The sequence below is a fragment of the Drosophila yakuba genome, chromosome 3R, assembly GCF_016746365.2.
Source record: "Drosophila yakuba strain Tai18E2 chromosome 3R, Prin_Dyak_Tai18E2_2.1, whole genome shotgun sequence".
Classification (NCBI taxonomy): Eukaryota; Metazoa; Arthropoda; class Insecta; order Diptera; family Drosophilidae; genus Drosophila; species Drosophila yakuba.
In genome coordinates, this window is record NC_052530.2 from 10,521,819 (window position 1) to 10,541,784 (window position 19,966).

At 38.0% G+C, this 19,966-nt stretch overlaps 1 protein-coding gene and 1 long non-coding RNA gene across 7 annotated transcripts in view; one reads left to right on the forward strand and one right to left on the reverse strand.

The window, feature by feature from the left end:
- Window positions 1-19,966, reverse strand: part of LOC6536288 (tight junction protein ZO-1) — an 86,429-nt gene that overhangs the window by 47,751 nt on the left and 18,712 nt on the right. For all 6 annotated transcript variants that reach the window (XM_015192155.3, XM_002096838.4, XM_015192154.3 and 3 more), the window contains exon 2: window positions 3,776-3,851. In XM_015192155.3, coding sequence (XP_015047641.1) covers window positions 3,776-3,851 — 76 coding nt within the window. The remainder of the gene's footprint in view (window positions 1-3,775; window positions 3,852-19,966) is intronic.
- On the forward strand, window positions 12,150-13,195 carry LOC120321839. Its single transcript, XR_005561567.1, has 2 exons — window positions 12,150-12,684; window positions 12,740-13,195. It is a non-coding gene; the product is annotated as an uncharacterized LOC120321839 (long non-coding RNA).

Sequence of the window (19,966 nt, forward strand, 5' to 3'; positions counted from 1 at the left end):
TTCCAATAAAAATGCTGCATTTAATAATGCCTCATAATATTTGTAGGTGGTCCAAGACACAGATATATACAGAAGACAAAAACATTAGCCTCAACAACAAAAATTGGGGCACTGGCAAAACGCCCACAAGTTGTGCAAGGCATATATACGGCTGCATTTTAGCCATTTTCCATCATCCATTAAAACGCCATAAAATATTTCGTTTCAGGTCTTTGATTGCATTTCAGGCGTAGCCGGATGATGTGTTGCAATGGAAAATCCGATAAAGGATAAATGTTTAATTAGAGCGTTAAATGTTTGCCGCCCCTTTCCTCCTCACTTCGCAAAAACAATAACTTGATTGTCTTTTTTTCACATATTAATTTATCATTACAAACAGATTTATTGTCTATTCGGCTGCATGACAAAACAAAAGACTTAGGCGACAAACTCGTTTCTTTGTGCTTCAGCCAGATACATTACTGATTTGCATAGATTGCTATGGTATCTGGGTGGGAATTTGGCTTTGATGGATCATCGACGAGTGCAGTTTTTTTCGGTTGCAGTAACAATAATATTTTTAATAAATTCAACAGAAACCAGCTTCGGTAAAATATAAAATGCAACGTAAAGTAAAGTTTTTTTGAAGGCGCACGGATAGCCAAACTGCATTCAATAATTATTTATAATTTTATGCTGAGTGTAGTAATTACATCGTTTATAGCTCTGCGTGAAAGCTTAACAAATTAGCTTATCGTTTATGTTTGATCATTATTTCGAATAAGTAAATCCCCCAATTTGTATCTGCTCCTAACTTTGCCCTAAACCTTCGACCCTTTGAAAGCTGCTTTTAAATCGTATTTATTGTTTCGATCTCGAATTTCTGTTGTGATTCCGTTTGCTGGGGCTTTGCTTTTGTTATGCTAAAACCAATTGGTGGCAACCTTTTGGTATTTAAACTTGACTTTAGCCAGCGGCAGCTAAAACAAACTTCTCTTTATAGCATTAAATGCTGGTTTGTTGTTGTTGCCGTGTTTTGTGTTTTATTTGTGCCTTTTCGTTGTTATTGTTATTATAATCTGACTGTTCGGCGTCTCCCATCAAGACGTCACGTAATAGACGATCGGTCGGTCACTGGATACACCTGTTTTAGCGCCGTCTTTTGGGGGTTTTTTTTCCGTAAGACATCGTGTAATGATATGCCAGCAGCAGGGTTTACAGTTACACGTTTTCCGACTCAATGAAAAGTTCATCAAACGCATCGGCATGCCATAAGTGGCAATTGGCTGCTCAAACTATAATCTGCAAAAGTCTTTGACTTTCGGTTGAGGAAAATCACGGAAAACATACGGAAGAGCTCTTAAATTAAGGGGGAAACCCAAATAACAGCAGCCATCCTTAAAACTCCTCCTTCTTTTTGAAAACCCAAATCGGCAATTAAAAAAGACAAGTGAAAGTTTCCATCCATCTTTTCGCAAACGAAATGTCGTAATCGAACTTCCAATAAAACTTGCTTTGATATTCGCACGTTTTTGTGGTTTTCTTTAGTTTTTTTCCTCCCAAAATGCTAATTTAAATGCGTTTCGTTGGGGCGACAAATTGCCAGTTGGAATCGTGCGTTTGTTGAACTTCATTTGCATACGTGAGCTGAACCAGTTTCATGTTTTAGTTAACGATTTAGCCCAATCCAAAGGTCTTTGATTTCTCGAGTGGAAAGTGAAACGTATCCCAAAAGAAAGTGTTGCCTCCCGCACTGAAGAAGCTGAAGAAGGCCTTTTTTATATTTGTATTATACGACGATGGTGCCTCATTAAGTTGTAGGAGTTTGAAATGACTGGGATGCTTGTTCAATTTGTTTATTTATCTAAATTTAAATGCATTTGATTAGCCAACCGAGATAATATTCTAATTATGGGTCAGAGCCACGCTAATGATGACGATTTAATTTATGGCTAAGTGGTCGCGATGACTTTTAACCTACGCCAAGTCGAATAATTATGTGAACACCGATACGAATGGATAACGTTTTAGGGTTTGGCCTGAAATTTGTTTATGGCCAAAGGAAATGTCCCGCCTCCGCAAAAGGTGTAAGTAAAGTTGAGCTTTAAGTTCGGTTTTTATATGTTCAAAAAATGAATAAGTATACTTTTGGCAACGTCAACAAAGCAAGGTTTTTAACTTTCTGTTGTGTAATCTCTCAAAATGCTGTATTTTATTAGTCCAATCGTTAAGCTTCTTTTACAATGCTTGATTATTGCAAAAACCTTTTATTTTCAGTTCATTTTGTCGCCCCGATCTCGTTATGTTTTTTCTCGTTTTATGTTGACTCTTTCCAACAACTTCCACTTGGGCCTTCAATCTCAGAGTGAAATTGATATAGTATGGGAAGTTAATTAAGAAGAAGTCGCCAAAGAAGTGGCAGACATGGGAACTTGTTTCTGATATTGCATCAATTGGAAACCAGAAACCAAAAAAGTGCCGCACACAGGCATCAATAATGTGTAGCAAGTCCGGCTACCTGACTGAATATCATAATTATTTTAAGTCATTAAACTTCACAAAATCAAATCTCAACTACATATCAAAAGTTAACCAAGCAATGGCCAAAGAAAAAAAGCCGAAACAAGAAAATCCCGCAACGATAAGGAAATTATGTATTAAACACATTGACGATTGGACAGCCCGCCACCGCCCGTAAAACAACATGATCTCGGGACAGTTAAAAAGACTGCAAAAAAACAGTTAACAAGTTGCCACAGAGCGAAGTACGAAAAAAAAAAAATGAAGAAAATCTCGCCACACCAACCGATTTTGGCGGCTGTTTAAGTGAATTAAATATTGCGCAACATCTGGGGGAATACGCTGAATAAGAAAAAAAAAAAAACTACTTCTGCAGAAACTTGCCCGTGTTCATTGGCCATATAAACGGTAACAACTTCGACGATCCAAATCTCTCCGATGTTGTTGCATTTGTGGTCAAGCTGTCGCTCAATTGCAGTCCGCAAATGGCTTAAATGCGCGCTCATGACCGCAGGCAATAAAATAATTAAGACGAACATAAAAACGCGGACAAAAAATGGCTGCATAATTCACACTTTGAGCTTGTTCCAATGCTTCGTTCAAGCCAAAACGGTACGAGGTTTCATACAAAAGTTTAATGAGCCTTTTTGGTGGTGAGAAGTTGGCCATTTGTACAAGGGAAATTGATTTGGCTTACAAGCCCTTATTAGTTTTATTTCTTGCAAATTACAGTGTTTTGATTACTACCTATGGTTATATATTTTTGGTTCGAATTTATTTTATAATTTCCCAACCAAATATCTGCTGAATATAAACAGAGATTTCTACAATCGAAAGCAATAAAGTTTCATCGCACAATCGGCAAATTGTAGAGCAATCAAGCAAAACAACAATAATAACACCCAACTGTCGTCGCAGTGTTTTGTCAATTTTGAGGATTGGTCATCGTGTCGTATACACAATTTGCACAATCGAACGCGAACGTAAACATTGCAGCACCGCAGCCAGCAAATGAATAGAAACAGTCGACAGCAGCCAAGGAAACTTTAAGTGCGGCACTCTGAGATTAGTAAACAATTATGGTTTTCGCGAAAATTGCAACAAGTTAATTCTCCTCCACCCAGCAATTGGCGGCGAATAAATTTACTCGTAGGGCGTTAACCAGACAGAAAACAGGAAAATTGCACAAGTTCAGGCCGAGACCTGGTAATTGTCCACTTCACTGACATGGTAATTCATTTCTTGCAATAAATCCAACTTATTTGTGACCACTTACTTGTCAATGTAATCGATCGTTTCGATTTCCTTTTGCATTTTTTCCCCCTCCCGACTGTCATCCAAATTGGCGGCATCTGAAACATGAAAACAAAGCGCCATAATTAGTTTACACTTATAGATAGGTTTTCGTGTATATGGTAGAACTTTGCCGTTGCATAAATTATAGTTGCACAAAATTTATGAGTTGCATTCTCCGTAAAATGGTTAACACATGTCACATCTAACATGACCAACATAAATTATAATTAGCGTGGCAAAAAGTCGCAGACAAAACAAGAACTCTAATAATGTAGGCAAATGGCAAACAGACAAAACTCACGCACCACACTCGAAACCCGAAAAGAAAAAGGTGTACAAATAATCCTGTTTAACCTTAGAGTCACATGTTGGGTATACAAACTATATACGAGTATGTTCATATACCGTCTGTGCAGACATATAAATCGTTGTTCGTGGCATGATTTACGAGACAGCAGCCACAGCTGAGCGAAGCATATAGATCACTTCAAATGCCGGCCAAATGTCAATCAACACTGAACACACATATGTACGTATGTAGAGCGGTGTAATGAAATCGGATGGGGTAATGTGTAGATATATGCGCTATAAAGACACCCTGACAGACACTTTTGAGTTGAACTCCCCGCCAAAGTAAGTGAGATCAAAGTGATAGCATTCATTTATGGCGCAAAGAATAAATATTAAACGCACGCAAGACAAGGTAAGTAATGAACACAAATAAAATCGAACAAAAGATACCCTAAGCTGAACTTATATGGATAGGTCAATACTATTATTTTATCACTTATTGAATCTTGCCTACAACTACTAACAGTTGAGCTACTCATAATATTCATACTATTCATATTGCTTAATCTTTCTATTTCTAAGGTAGCTTACTATGTAGCTTTAATTCGCTGAAACGCACTGTATTTGCCATACACTTATCCAGCGACTTGTCCAAATCTAGGCAAGTCTTTTTCGGTATTTGAAGTCAGGGGAGCGTCACTCCAAGACAGACACTTCAAGTTCAATTGAAAACTGTGAAATGAGAATAAAGACCAACCGCATTGCCAGACAATGGCAAATCGCACACTCGGATATAAGTAAACAGATCGAGGCTAGGCTTGATCTGATCTGATCTGCCCCAGCTGCTGCTATAGTTTTGGACAAGTTTCTGATTATTCTTGCAGCTCTACAGACACATAAATGTATGTATGTCCGTATATATGACTGTGTCTCGATCGTGTCTGAAAATTAAAAACTGAAAACTCCAGCCGAGAACTTCAGACAAGTCAAGTCAGCTGAACTCGCAGTGCAATTTCATGCATGCAAATTAGTTTTTCAACCTGTTGCAATTTGTTGCAACCCCCCTGCAAAATATATATATATCCGTATGTATGTTCTGTTCCCAAGCGGAATGCTAATTGGAGAGCAGAAAAGCTGGAGAGACTCCTCGCGTCTGGAATGAACTCATGAAAAAATAGTTCACAAAATTATAATAAGTCCCCGTGTTGGTAGCAGATAGTATGTAGGTACAAGTACAAGTTCAAGAAGCTCACTCGTGCATATCCTAGAGACATGCGTGAGAAAATCATCGCAGAACTTCTCACGGCAGCAGCAACTGCAAATTTATGCAATGCCAGAAGCTTCAGCGGTTGAAAATGGGCTACATACTAGACACCAGAGTTTAGACCACAAATGAAACTGCAGCTCCTGATGGCCATCGTCATTTCGGCCGATTTCATACTTGTAAATTACGCAGACGAGATGAAGATGCTCGGCCGCAAGGGGAATGTGAGTATGTGTGGCATACAATGTTTTGCATATGACTGCAGGGCAAGTTTGGCACGTTTTTAGGTTGTTGCCTCTGTCAGCGATGTGGATTGATCACCCTGGAATAATGTTCTAAAATGTTACGATCGGAAAATGTGTTGCAATTGCGCCGGCAGCTCTTTGAAGGTTAAGTGCAGCGATTTTCATAGGTAGCATAAAGGCAAAATGCATTCAAACTGATACGCGATTTCCATGGAGAACAGTGTTGGGTTGACCTGCCTTAGTTTATTATTATTCACCATAGAGTTTTGTTAGCCAACATTCTATACCTTCTGCGGTAGTACATTACAGTAAACTCACCGTAAATGGATCAACATTTTATTGCCAAAACATTCGAGTGAAAAACTCTTTCTGCGGTTGGTCTGAGGTGTTAATAAAAACGAAACTTAAGCAGACAATGAACTTCTCGCAACTTCCAAGTTGCCAGTAATTTCTCCGCAAAAACTGCGTAGGGAAAAGCAGAATTCCTGTCGCAAATGAATGCAAATCTAACCGCAAGAGAACATAGATTAATGTTAGAATATGAACTGGTAGCTAAAGAAGGGCCAAAAACGAAAGGAAGGCAAATGATGCCGCAGCGGGCCAAGCGGAAGCGGATATATCTTTAGCCAAGTTACGGCAATTTGTGGTTTTTAGAGCTGCTCTCCCAGCGGTTTTATGGGTTCTGTAATTGAGAAGCCAGAACTCGGGATCCGACACCTCATGCCGGGTGACAAATTGCGGGGAACAGAAGAAAGTCACCTCCTATTTCTCCGCCTTATAGCGAAATACTTTTCCCATCTCCTGCAACGTGACGAATGTTGGCCGATAAAATATGCAAAGTATTTTTAGCGAAGAAGTTGCGGTGGCTGCACAAATTACAGAAGGGGGAAAAAACAGAAGAAGTTTACAATTACTGCAAGTGAAAAACTGTTTCCAATGACTAAATAAATCAGCGTGGGAAACTGGCAAAGGAAAAAAGGCAAAAATCATGGGAGAGAAGACCCAAAACAATAATCATAAATTTTATTCAACAAATTTAAAGCAATTGGCAGCCAATAACAAATATGGTATTAAAGGAAACATGAAACGGCAAAAAGTCAAATACACAAGCACTTCAGTTTAAACTCCACAACCTTCCCCCAAAAGTCTTTGCAGCTACCACAAAGTAAACCCACCCAACCCAAAACTCACAGTGAAAAAGCCAAACAATTGTCGCGACAGTTTTACTTCGAGTATCAAGTTACCCCAGACAGTTTTATGCACAATGCAAGGAAATAAAGAGAAATAAATAAATAAATAAATAAATAAATCTATATATATACGTGCATATATAGTCGACAACAATTACAATGTTTAGGGCTCAGAGAAAAGCCGCAAGTGACACAATTTCTTATGTTTTTCTTTGAAAGAGCTAAGGCGATTCAAACAGACACTCAAGCCGAGAAATAAATTTATGCGGATGATTTTCAATTAAATAAAAATTGTGTAATGTCTGCGGAGAGTGGAAGGGAAGCGAAAATGAAAGTGGGGATTAAGTGCGTGTGATATATGATATGTGATATTGGGGCTGGGGCTATACATACGGGAAAAAAAGGTCTGGGAACTTTTTAGCGAAATGAAAATATGGAAAGAAATGCAAATGCAGAGCCGTAAAAGTGAGAAAGGTATTTTATTAGCAAACATCTTAAAATTTTAGTTTTAAAAGTTTTACGATGGGACAGCAAAGCACAATGCACTTTCGGCCTTAAACGCTGACATTTAATTGATCAATTAAATATTAATCAAAGCATAATTATCTCATTAATGTGACAAAATGGAATGCACACCCGATATCTGTGGAATGTCGGCACATGGAAAATCGCTTAGCATCAAACATTTTCCACATACCGCTCGAAAACAAAAAATGATTAAAGCGATGCTTGAGGTTGCGCTATGTAAATACTTTTGAAAGCGGAAAACGCACGCTTCGGCGATTTATCAATGAAATAATGACCCCCTCAACGCTGTCAGTCAAAATTTAATTTTTATCCCCAGCTTAACATAAAATTTCACAGAGATTAACCCTCGGCGGCCAGAAGTGTTGCAATGTCAGAGTTGTGCCACCGAAATTGTTTAAAATAAACTGCGGATTAGACATGTGAATTACAAATCGATCTGCGTTGGCTGCTGCGTTGACTGACAATTAATATAAACTTTTTATACACAGAAAACAATTAGCTTATTTAGAGCTTTTTCTGTTAAATTTAATAATATTCGACTTGATTTGTAAAATAAAAGTGTTATTTTAAATCCTCTTTTAAACTCACACCAAGACAATACATTCAATTTGTAACAGGTTGCCAAGAGAAGAAACATTTTCTTTAAGTGCAGAAAGCCAGATAGGAATTTAAGCTTGGCATGAGTGCGTGGCAGACTTGGCCCTGACAGTCATCAATCTGCGTCATGGCAATCAATTTTATTAGCATTAGATTCAAATTTTGTTCTAGTCTCGCTTTTACAATTTTTTCAGCTTCCTATTTAACTGTTGGTGGCGGGGATTCTGGTTCCGTCTATCGGCCTGGAAGTGTTCGAGTGTTGTAGCACTTTTTTTTCAAGTACAATTCAAATGTACATAAAAACGCACCAAAACAAAAAACACATCAAAAGTCAATGGTGAAGTGCGCTCAAGTGCGGCAACTCATCAAAGTAACGAATGGAATTATGAATGAGCTGGCAAACTGACGGATTGTACGAGTATCTTCTAGATCTGCGTGAATGACAATGCCGTTTTCTCGTATCTCTATTTATAGTCGGCTGCGATCTGAAGGTCAGCAGACATAGGCCTAGGATACCCATAATGGATCTTCCAAATCGAAAACGAAAACAAAGAGGTAAACGCAAAGTGGCGATTAATTCGATGGCACTTCCATATTTGTAGGCATATAATTTTGAAGAGGCACAAAAAAAACAACAAAAAGCCATCTACTGAAATTAAAATTAGATATATACGCAGGCATAATAAATTATAAACAAACTGAGCTTGAGCTTTAATCATCGTGTGGGATTCAGCAACTGGTGACTGTAACATATTGCTTTTGGCTTACTTTAAAGGAAATCAACTTATTATTTTTGTGCCATGTTCATTTTTAAGCTTTCACAATGCCAAATTTGTGACTGATACATAGATAATCTATAATTAACTTAATTGTGCCGCCTCACTTAACACATTTAGAAAATATAATATCAATTTATCTAACTAATACTTCCGTTTCCGTTTGAAATGCAGTAATAAAATCTGTGAAAAGCAGATAAGCTTAAAATTATAAAAGAAACACATCCGGTTAAATAAGTTAAAGATGTATATTGCACTGCTAGCTTAACTAAAAATGAACGCAATCAACACATTTATTAAGTTTATATATTTTCAATAATGCTTTCGGAGCAAAAACAGACAGTTAAACGGAATTGAATTTATGCAGAAATGATTAAAACACTAAAAAGTACACTCTGGCATAAGCGTTTCGAATTTTTTTCGACGACATCCTTCCTTGGCGTGGGTTTAAGCAGAATGAAATTCGACTGGGATGCAAATGCACTGAACCGAGTGCATTTTGGGGGGGAATATGTCGGCGAAAAGGGGGAAAACTTGGGGGAACGGACAGCAGGCCAACAGCTGCAGACGACAAATTTCGCATATTTGACTAGAATTTGCAACAAAATTCGCCCAAACTTTAATGTTGCAGGAGCAAAAACGAGGGGTGGATGTGCAGGTCGCTGAGTGCGCAAAATGGGTTGGCAAAAGCATCCAAGGGTTGCAGATTGTGCACTGCACGAAATTCTGTATAATATTTACAAACTGAACACTTCCAAATAAAATCATAAATTAAGCTTTTACTAAACGTTTGTTTTAGTTGTGAGGCCAATTTTTTTCTTCAACAGAACGATCGAATTTTTTCAAGTGCACTGGGAGTGACATCCATGTGCAGAGGATGTCGGGGGAGTATCAAATTTCCCTCAAAATCATAATGAAAAAACGCTATTTGCCTTTGGGCTGATCTGAGGGTCTGAAAGAGAGAGGCACCTGCCATATGGCCTTCCGTCATGGAGTGTGCGTGTCATGATGTCCCGTCCCTTCACCTCCTTTTTTGGCCTCGAAAACAACCCTATCTGAACCCTTTCCATGCGAAAAGCAAAGCAATTACAAGCACAAACACAAGCCAAGACCAGGATACAAAACACTTGTTGTAATGTCAGCTGTCAATAGCACGAGTCGCCTCGAATTGGGTTCCATTTCAAAGGAGGAGCTGGAGTGCAGATTCAGTGCAGATTTCCACGCCAATTGGGGAGATTTTTATCCAGCCCTAAGCGTTTGCAGTCTGCAGCTGTCGAACGTGAATAAAATGGGGGAAAATTATTGGATTTCGAATGGGCAAAGCGGTGCTGGATTAAGCTACTAGAATAAATCAGCAGATCAAGATAATAGAACCAGATTTAATTGAAAGTTAATGAATCTGGTATATAAATCATACATAAGTAAGTTTCTTCGTTTAAACCTTAATAGGATCATGTTAAATGACCATCATCTCTTATATTCAAGGCCCTCTGATAAAGATCTTCACGTTGTTAAATATAGACCCCCCCTGGGACCTATTAGCAATTGTTATAAAGAAATCATGTTGCACTTACTTAGCCCGACTTCTCACGCAATTATCTCGTTCCCCTTTCTCTGTGTTAAATGAACTCCATTAAGTGTGGTAGCTTTAGAATTGCAATATCTCTATTGCGAATAAAAAAGAATTCGCAAGGCAGGGAAAAAACAGCAAAACAATTATGACAATTCTTAACCTACTTTTAGTGCAGTTCCGTTCGGTTCCCCTTTCGTTCAACGATTTCTACGCAATTTACGCGCACAACCTCAAAAAGCGAATTCCATCTCCAACTTGGTGCCATCATGTCATTAAAAGCAAATTTCCCCAACTAATTGCATTGTGTAGGCTAATTTGAATGTTTTTTTTTTACTCTTCAAAGTTTTCTCAATTGCATTTGAACGGGCAAACTGGAACGTGCGAAGGTCTGTGATATGTAGAATAGGGAAAACATTGCGATAGAGAGTCGAAAACATATATGTATAGTCCATAGTGTAGACCAAGTTTCATTGATCTCGGGTTCAAGTTTCCCCTATGAGCTACTGATTGTAATTAAATCAACTGCAAAGTGCCGCCAAAAGTTGCACACGATTCGTGCGGAGCAACGAAATAAACAAAGCGAAAAAAGGAGAAGTAGGTTAACTAAGTTAAGTCGACTTCTTATATACCCTTTAAGCCTGAAACAGACATCAAGGTGTTATAAAAAAATATATAACCTACAGATATCGCAATACTCATTGAGAATATTAAGCAAATAAAGCTGTATTTTATTGGTAGTACTGTAAAAATGTTTTTCTTTGAAATGATATATACCCCTCACTTAAGAGCACCAAAGCAAATCCCAATTCAAAGCGAAACATTTACGGGTAGTGCAATTATGATGGCTGCAACTTTGGCGGCGGCTTCGGTGACTTTTGGGCCTGACTTTGGTGACTTGGTAATTGTTTGAGTTAATTGCACTTGGCCGCTTAATTGCAATTCAATTGTCATGCCACCACATCGGTGTGTCTGCGTGTGTGTGTAAGGGAAAATCGTGTGCTGTAAGATGACTGCCACCCAATTGAAGGTTAAAATGAAAATCGACATCATGACAAGTGTCTCCTCCGTATGTGACTTTGATGCATCGTTTTTCCATTGAATATCGAGTGCCCCACAAGTGCGGGCCATAAATATGTATCGCCTGATTTAAGCATATACTTATATACTCATATATAAACATATATACATGTAGTCAGACACAAAGGCATCGTTACATGCTGACTGTCTAATCGAGTCCCAGCGGTATTGATTATACCCGTTACTCGTAGAGTAAAAGGGTATACTAGATTCGTTGAAAAGTATGTAACAGGCAGAAGGAAGGGTTTCCGACCATATAAAGTATATATATTCTTGATCAGGACCAATAGCCGAGTCGATATGACCATGTCCGTCTGTCCGTCTGTCCGTCTGTCCGTCTGTCCGTCTGTCCGTCTGTCTGTCCGTCCGTATGAACGCTGTGATCTCAGGAACTACAAAAGCTAGAAAGTTGAGATTAAGCATACAGACTCCAGGGACATAGACGCAGCGCAAGTTTGTCGATTCATGTTGCCACGCCCACTCTAACGCCCACAAACCGCCCAAAACTGCCACGCCCACACTTTTGAAAAATGTTTTGATATTTTTTCATTTTTGTATTGGTCTTGTAAATTTCTATTGATTTGCCAAAAAACTTTTTGCCACGCCCACTCTAACGCCCACAAACCGCCCAAAGCTGCTACGCCCACACTTTTGAAAAATGTTTTGATATTTTTTCATTTTTGTATTAGTCTTGTAAATTTCTATCGATTTGCCAAAAAACTTTCTGCCACGCCCACTATAACGCCTACAAACCGCCAAAAACTGTGTTTAAGACTCTCCTTCTCCCTTCCACTAACTGAGTAACGGGTATCAGATAGTCGGGGAACTCGACTATAGCGTTCTCTCTTGTTTTTTATTCGAATTGTTGTATTTGCACATTACGAATGTTTACTGCAATCACATGGCGAATTTTATTAGAATTCCATTGTTCAATTAGCTTTGAGCGCTTATATAAACGTGTAAGGGGATTTATGAGAGCTGAACTAATGTGAGTTGATTTCGTGTTCATTTTTCCCTTGTTGAAATAAATTTATTGCAATGAGAATATTGCAAAATTAAATCAATACGAATAATATCGTACTTAAGAGAATTAGAGAATAGAATTTTTATTTTGAATTATTAAAACTTCCTAGCTCATTAGTCATTACTTCACTGACTTACGCTTCGAGTTATAATTTATCACCGCTATCAGATCCTAATTTCTCTAACACGATGCCAAACATCTTAATGACAACAATCTTTTCGCCGGCATTCAGTTCAAATCACAAATCTGTCTCACTTTTTGCACTACAAAAATTCCGCCGATTCAATCACGAACATCGAACACTTGTCAAGCGATTGTGACAAAGTGAGTGAAAAGCCCGTCCGATTTTCCTTATTTCAGGTTGTCATTCGTTTTGCAGGTCAGCGATTGAGTCGAGGCGAAATCAAAGTGTAACCAATTACCAAGTGACTAACCAACTTTAGTCGGAAGAAGTCGTCTGGGGATGGGAAGATGCAGCTGGGGAGACTGGAAAACCAGTTGGTGGTGCAGTCCGAGGCGATTCCTTGGAAAATCATTAACGTGTCTTAGGCATAAATAATTAAAAAATCAAGCAGCTCCGTGGACGACTGTACCCGTCAAGTCAACGTCTTGTTTGTTGGCCAGCACATCCTGGTGCTGCACGCTGAAAGCCTTTCAGCAGATACAAAGATACAAATGTATCTGCAGCTTGTTGTTGCTCCCATTGCTGCAATTACACATAGGGGATAGATGGATGGGTCGTTACAGGCAGTACGCTTGTCAATATGATGGCTATGTGTTTGAAAGTGACATCCCGTACACAGAGAAAAATTAATATGAATACGATATAACAAAAGACGTCGCAAACTTCATTTTAAATGGGTCAATGTAAGGCTTCAGATATTTTTCTTTCGTGTACTCAAAACCCTGGGAGCTCGGCTTGCCATTTGTGCGGTCTGCCTCGAGAAAGTTAACCTCGGAGACGGGCATTCAAGAGAGAGAGCCTCTCGACAATCGGTTGATATCGCATTTCCGGTGCGGTTATTGTGGCAATCATTTGGGAAAATAAAAAGGAAATAATATCATATGCAGGAAAAAGCGAAACTGAATTAATGACACTGCAGATTAACATCTCATAGTCAGCTACCGATTTAGACGGCAAACATTCGAAAACAATAAATCGTACACACATCAACAATTTATCTATTCTGGTAGGGAGAGACCTGTTCCAAATATTTATAATACCACTTAGTGCCACTGTCTAATGCACCAAATAAATCAATGCAAATATTTAGCATTCATTTAGCACTCGCATACAAACATACGAGTATACACGAGTAAAGCCAACCACCAACAACCAGACATTCTAAGCTGACTCACAAACTTGTCTTTTGCACGCTCCCACATTTAATAAATATTTAAGCGTTTTTAATCTCAACCGACTGGGCCACTCCAACAAATACGAGTAAAGGCGAACATGGCTAACATATAGGAACACAAACCAAACCCAACAAGATCTGCACGCAATACCGACTGCTACTGTGTTCAGCTCGGCACAGCTCCACTGACTCCATATTTACAATAGTCTATAGGGTATAGAGTACACACTATATCTGTGCCTGATCATCTTGAAGTCCGCTGAAAAGTCGAAGGAGCGCTTGCACAAATATTTTCCTTTCGTGAGTGCGCATGTGAGTCCGAGACAATAACGCAGTCTACGTACACAAATGACTAAAGTTAAGTCAAATAAATGCTCAGTGGAGTCAATAGATAGGAAATCTTTTCAAATTCAAGCAGGTTAACAAGCTGGTCTGCCAAAAGTCTACAGTCATCTAACTAATTTATTTAGATCATAAAAATCGTATTATTTATTACAATTGAAAGCAAACTTGTGCAAACATTAAAGTGCTTTTAAAATATATAAAATCCAACAAATATATTTCTTAAAGTTACAAGCTTTGCGAGTTAGCCAACCAACCTTGAATATCTTGTTTTTTTTCAATAAAATTAAAAAAAAAAACAACTTGGAAAACAACTAAAAATTATTTATGTGGGTGAAGTTCTGTGACAGCCTGCTGGCCACTGGCGTTGTGTTAGTTGTCAGACGGTGTGCGATGGCCAAAGTGATTTTCGAATTGAAAACCAAAAAACCGACACAAGACACAAGAAAAATAAAAGAACTGCTGTGTTCAGACAGCGGCACGTTTTGCCTTATAACGTCGGTATAAAAAATAACAATAAAAAAGAACCAAATCAGAGGACTTCTCATATGGCGGCAAACCGAGTCATTCAAATGAAGTTGAAATAAAAGCCATGAAAAGGCAAACAAAAAAAAAGTTGTGAAACTTTTGCTCTGAGTCTTTGGGCTTGGTTTTCAAGGGATTTGCCTCTGGATTTTGGTTTTCTTTTTTCAGCCTTGGCTTTGGGTTTCTGTTGCTAATGAGTGGAGTTTTAGTTTGCTTTTTGGTCCGTGTCGGCGGGGGTAATAAAATTTATTAGGTGTTTTGTTATGTGTTAAAAAATATTCTGTTTCTCCTTCTTTAATTCGATGTGGAAGCGTGCTCAAAGCTTTGCATGTGGCTGGACCAAATGAAGATTCATTAGACCGGGCTTAGGCAAATTATATGATTGATGTCGGGCTGATTCCCTGGAAGTCACGTAATCCCCATTAAGTAATCGCCGCAAAAACAGGATTGACAAGTTTTAAATTTTGCTGTTCGAGCTCATAGTTAAGATAGAGCTTTGGCTTGAAGTCTACCATGAAAATAAACCATCCGAAAGTGTCAAATATTTTGGTTTATTTCACTTGCTATGCCCTTCACAATTTATAATAATTTGTTGGAATTTTAAAGGCGCCGCCAGAGATTTCAATGGGTTATCATAATTTATGGCCAGTTAAAAGGTTATGGGTTATGGGAGAGTAAGTGCAAGTGTCCCACCTGAATGCAAAAGGTAGTTTCAGTGAAAGTTTTCAATTTGTATGCATAAGGTTTACTTAAGCAGAAGGTATACGATTCCAGCACTAAAATGCGATTGAAAAGTTTAAGTCGTTAAAAAGAGAGCTAATTTGCTTTTAATAAGCATTTAAGAAACTTTGTCTCATGCTAAATTCATTTGCATATTTCTCCAAAATATACTTGCAATCCATAAATCTAAAATTATAAATCTCTTTCAGTAGCTGACAGAGAACGTGAGCTGAAATCGCATTATGCGCCACTTCGCAGGTGGAATTCATAAATTCTAAGGTGGCTGACCAATTCATAAACAATACCGGGAGGTAGCTGAATATCAACTTAGTGCCCCGCAGAACTCGGCACCTCTCGTAACTCAGAATCTGAACCTAAATCTGAATTGATATATCAGAAACGGTTCCAGCCACACCTGACATGTTACACACATCTTGTGTGTCGCCTGTAATATAATACCCGAAGATAACGTGGACAGCAAATAATAATAAAAAGTGATTTTGTATGCCAAGAGCGTGGCGTAATAATATTATTTAGCTGTTTCGATGCTTTTTTTTTCGTTTTTGCATTATAAAGCCCGAGGCGGCAAATTGCAAAGCAATTATTCGAATCACACGTTTGGCGGCGGAGGTGGCAATAAAAAAAAATGTTTTGCATCGTTGCACCTGAAAAGGCGTCACAAATATTTACAGAAACCCCAACAGAAAAAAGCGATGAAGATTATTCTGATGATGTCATTCGCACCATTCATTAGGGCCATAATGAAGATAAATTCGATTTTCTATTTTTCGTCGCCTTTGTCTTAAGCTATACTCGGCTATTTGCCAAATCTTTGGCTCCGGTTTGCGACAGCCACTACATATGTGAATATAAATCTGATTTTGGCTCCAGTTGCTTTGGCGCTTTGCGAGTCCAGAAACTGCAGAGATATTAATACCCTGGAGCTTATAACGAAAAGTATATTTATTCGATGAATAGTTGATTTAAGTAAATGTTACAAGAAAAAAAAAGCTACAAATATTCGAGTTTGCTTCCCTAAATAATAATATTTAACCTCTCCAATCGAACAAAAGTGTAGTTGCCTATTATTTTGATTAATGGGTATCTTAAAGCCTTTACTAGTTTATAGTTATGCTCTTATCTTTTTTCCTTCTGACCAACATACTTTTTGGCAAGACTCTGTGGCGCCGGTTATTTTTTGTTTATTTGTTTTGCTTTTATTTTATTTTTTTCCCTTCAATTATTTTGCGGTGATCAACAATATAAACATAAAATTGGCGCAGTGTAAATACGCAGTGTAAGTACCAACAAATAAATAAATTGACTCGCATGAGCGGAAAATCAAAATCTGCAAAGTTGTCAATATATTTACAAATTTTTTTTCATCCATTGGTTTTTCTGTTGATTTTGCGCAATGGCGCAAAAAGGCGAAATATTTATAATTTTGGCGTTTTTGTGTTTTTCTGTCTAATTTTGCCACCTGCATTTTGACATATTTGGTGGGTTTGGTTTCTTGGCTTGGATTGGGTTGGTTGGCTGTTTGGCCGGCTGGCTCTGGCCAAGATTTTGGGCAATTGATGAATTGGTTTTGACCAAATGCGTTAGCAGCCAACAGCCAACCCAATGGCAGTCGGCCGAAAGGGTGTCTCAAATTGGTCAAAAATGATTTATTAACGTGCTCAGTTGTTTATGTCGACTTAGGCTAACCGCTTTTGGTCAAAAGCAAATTTGTTATTTAACAATTTGCAATTTCCAATGCAATGCGATCCATTGCAATGCGATGCGTGTAAATGTTATAAGCCAATTTGACAATTTTCTTGTTCAATTTGTAATTCCAATTTTACAAGCCGAACAACTTACATTTTGATATAGTTATTAGATATGGTTGCGGATTGTCTGATCATTTAATTGTTCGACTTTTATATGGCCTGGTTGAAAAAACGGTTGATAATTTAGACATGGTTGGAGTTTTCATGATTTTTTAATTTGCTGATGTTTTTTGTTTTGTTTGGAAAATCAAGTAATTTGTTAGGTGCAATAAACCTTGACAAATCTGGCCACTAGTCAACTTTATTTTCTTTGAGCCAAAACCATCATAATTAAAGCTTCAAAAATAGACAATTGGTTATATCCTTCTTTGCTCATTTTTCCCATTATATTTTTTCCATTTCTATTCTCACATAAAACACGTGCAAAAGAACACAAAACGAACCTAAAACCACAAAGCAAGAGCATAACAATAAGAATCATTATAAAATAGAGAAGGAAAGGAAAAGCGGCGGCAGAAAATCAACAAAAATATCATAAATAAATGTTCAAATAAAATGGCAACAATAACACAGCCATGGTAATCAGCAAGACAACAAACAATGGAAGGCAAAAAAAAATCATAGGAAAATAAAACGATTGTTTGGCAAAGGTTTTTGACATCAGAACGCCGGATAGCTTAACGATTATAATAAAACCATTTCGGAGGCATTCAGATTGACTTCTGTATTTGGCTTGCGAGCATTGTAAAGCAATTTGCAAAGGCGTTTCGATAAATTGCTCGGGAGCAATGAAAATCCATAAAGATGCAAATTTTAAAGTGGTGATTTATAATTGAGTTATTCAGCAGTAGAGATGATTTATTGAGGATGTTTAAAATTATACACATACGTTGAAATACGTACAGATATTGTATTGGTATTTGTAGGATATGCATGTTTGTGGAAGATTGTAATGGTGAAAAATATCACTACCAATTACCTGCAGAGACATACATAAAAGCCAGTCAAAATTCAGCTATTACCAATAACCTTACAAAGAAGAGCAAAGCTGCATGCTTGGGAACTCATATTACGCTTCTGTATTCATACAATAAAGCCAGCCAAGATCCGTGTTATAATGCCATCGTAAACCGTACAAACAATCAATGCTTTGTTAACGACTTAATCACCTGACCGTGATGAGTATCCATAAAAATGCAAATCTAGGCCTTCACAATATAACGACGAAGAATTTCAAATAGATCTTCCACTTTACAAGACATTAACTTAAATGGGATGGCCAAGAAGATATTTTAAGTATAGCCACCAGTTTCAATTATCTATTGTAGAAAAACATGTAATTACTTATATGAAAGGCCCATCACTTAGTTTTATAGAGACACAAAGGATAAGCATTTCGAACAGGCTTTAAAGATTTATACTGTCATTTCAGCGTACACAAAAACTTGTTATATTCTGTGCACGCCATTGTAATTATCGTTTTAATGAAATTATAACAGAGTTAACGGATACGAACTAAATACTCTGCCAGTCGAGTTTTGCGTAATGGAAAAAAAAACTGTTTCTGAGTGATTGGAAATTGGCATGATCTCGAGTTTTCCTTCTCCCGGGGCACACGTGCTGTTTTGGACTTGGTACCCAATTGGCCTCCATCGCCAACTCCCCCCTTAAATCTTATTCAATCTTGGCTCGATTGTCTGCCTTCTTCAGCTCCAACTCCGGCCAAAGATCTCGGGGAGTATTCAAAGCACGCGCGTTTACAAATTGAAAACTTGTTAAGTGCCAGGCCCGACTTGGCCAAGACAACAGGTGAGCCGGGCTTGAATGACTGCACTCCGAAAAAAAATTGATCAATATCAACTGGTCTAGTTAAAACAAAGACAAATAGAAAATCGACTAATAGTAGAATACAAAAAGAGTCCTATCCAAAAGTTACATTTAAATGGAAGTATAGGTTTACTGTAATCCGATTTGGTAAGAATTTCGATGATCTAATAATTCTTTCTTTGAACCCTAAGAACACATTTTTTCTGGCAGTGTACCTGTTGTTTGAATGTTTGCCTGGCAAGTTTGGCCATCTCCCGGCCCGTTGACAGATTTGTGTTGCCAATTTGCGTTGAAGTTGACGTTAGAGGTTTTCTGAAATTCGCTACCAAAAGATTGCGGGCTCCGTATCTTTCTGGCTGATAGAGTTGTTAACATTTGGCCGCTTTGCTTGTGGCCCAAAGTTTATGCAAATTTCGACGAAGTCAAAGCCAAAGGGGCACAGCGCACACCCACAACATAATGGTCAAATACGTTTGAATACATACCTGCAACGAAAAAGAACAAATAAAAAACATTAGAATGTAATAGATACTTTTAATGATTGTTTTTTTTGTGGCATGGAAATTGGGTTAACGCATTCTTGTCGGCTCTCAGTTTTTGGTAAACAATTATCGAGCGTTGATGTTGCTCGGTTGGTCTACCTGTGTGCAATTGCTTTGATTCTTGGGAAAACATAAACATAATTCTTCGGTTTCCCTTGCAGCGCAATTGACCCAGTTCTCTAATCGCCCAGCTCTTTGGGGCACACATTTCCACAGTCGATTAAATGGCCCTGCACTTTGCTCCCCAATGCAATCACAGTCGGCGTTTGGAGTTAGAAATCGAATCGAATTTGGAGCTGGGGAAAATGCAGTTTGCACTTGAGCAACACTTGAGTTGCGTCTAAACAAAACGTTCGCTCCACAAAAATATTTTAAGTGCATCGGAAATGTTTTCCTTTTGAGTGGGAGAAGTGATTGTGGTCGAAATCATATGGCCCATTCAATTGGAGTAATGAAAACAATTAGAAAGCCAGCATCTTAATGGCAAGATAATATGGGTATTCTGTATTTTTTAGGTTATTTT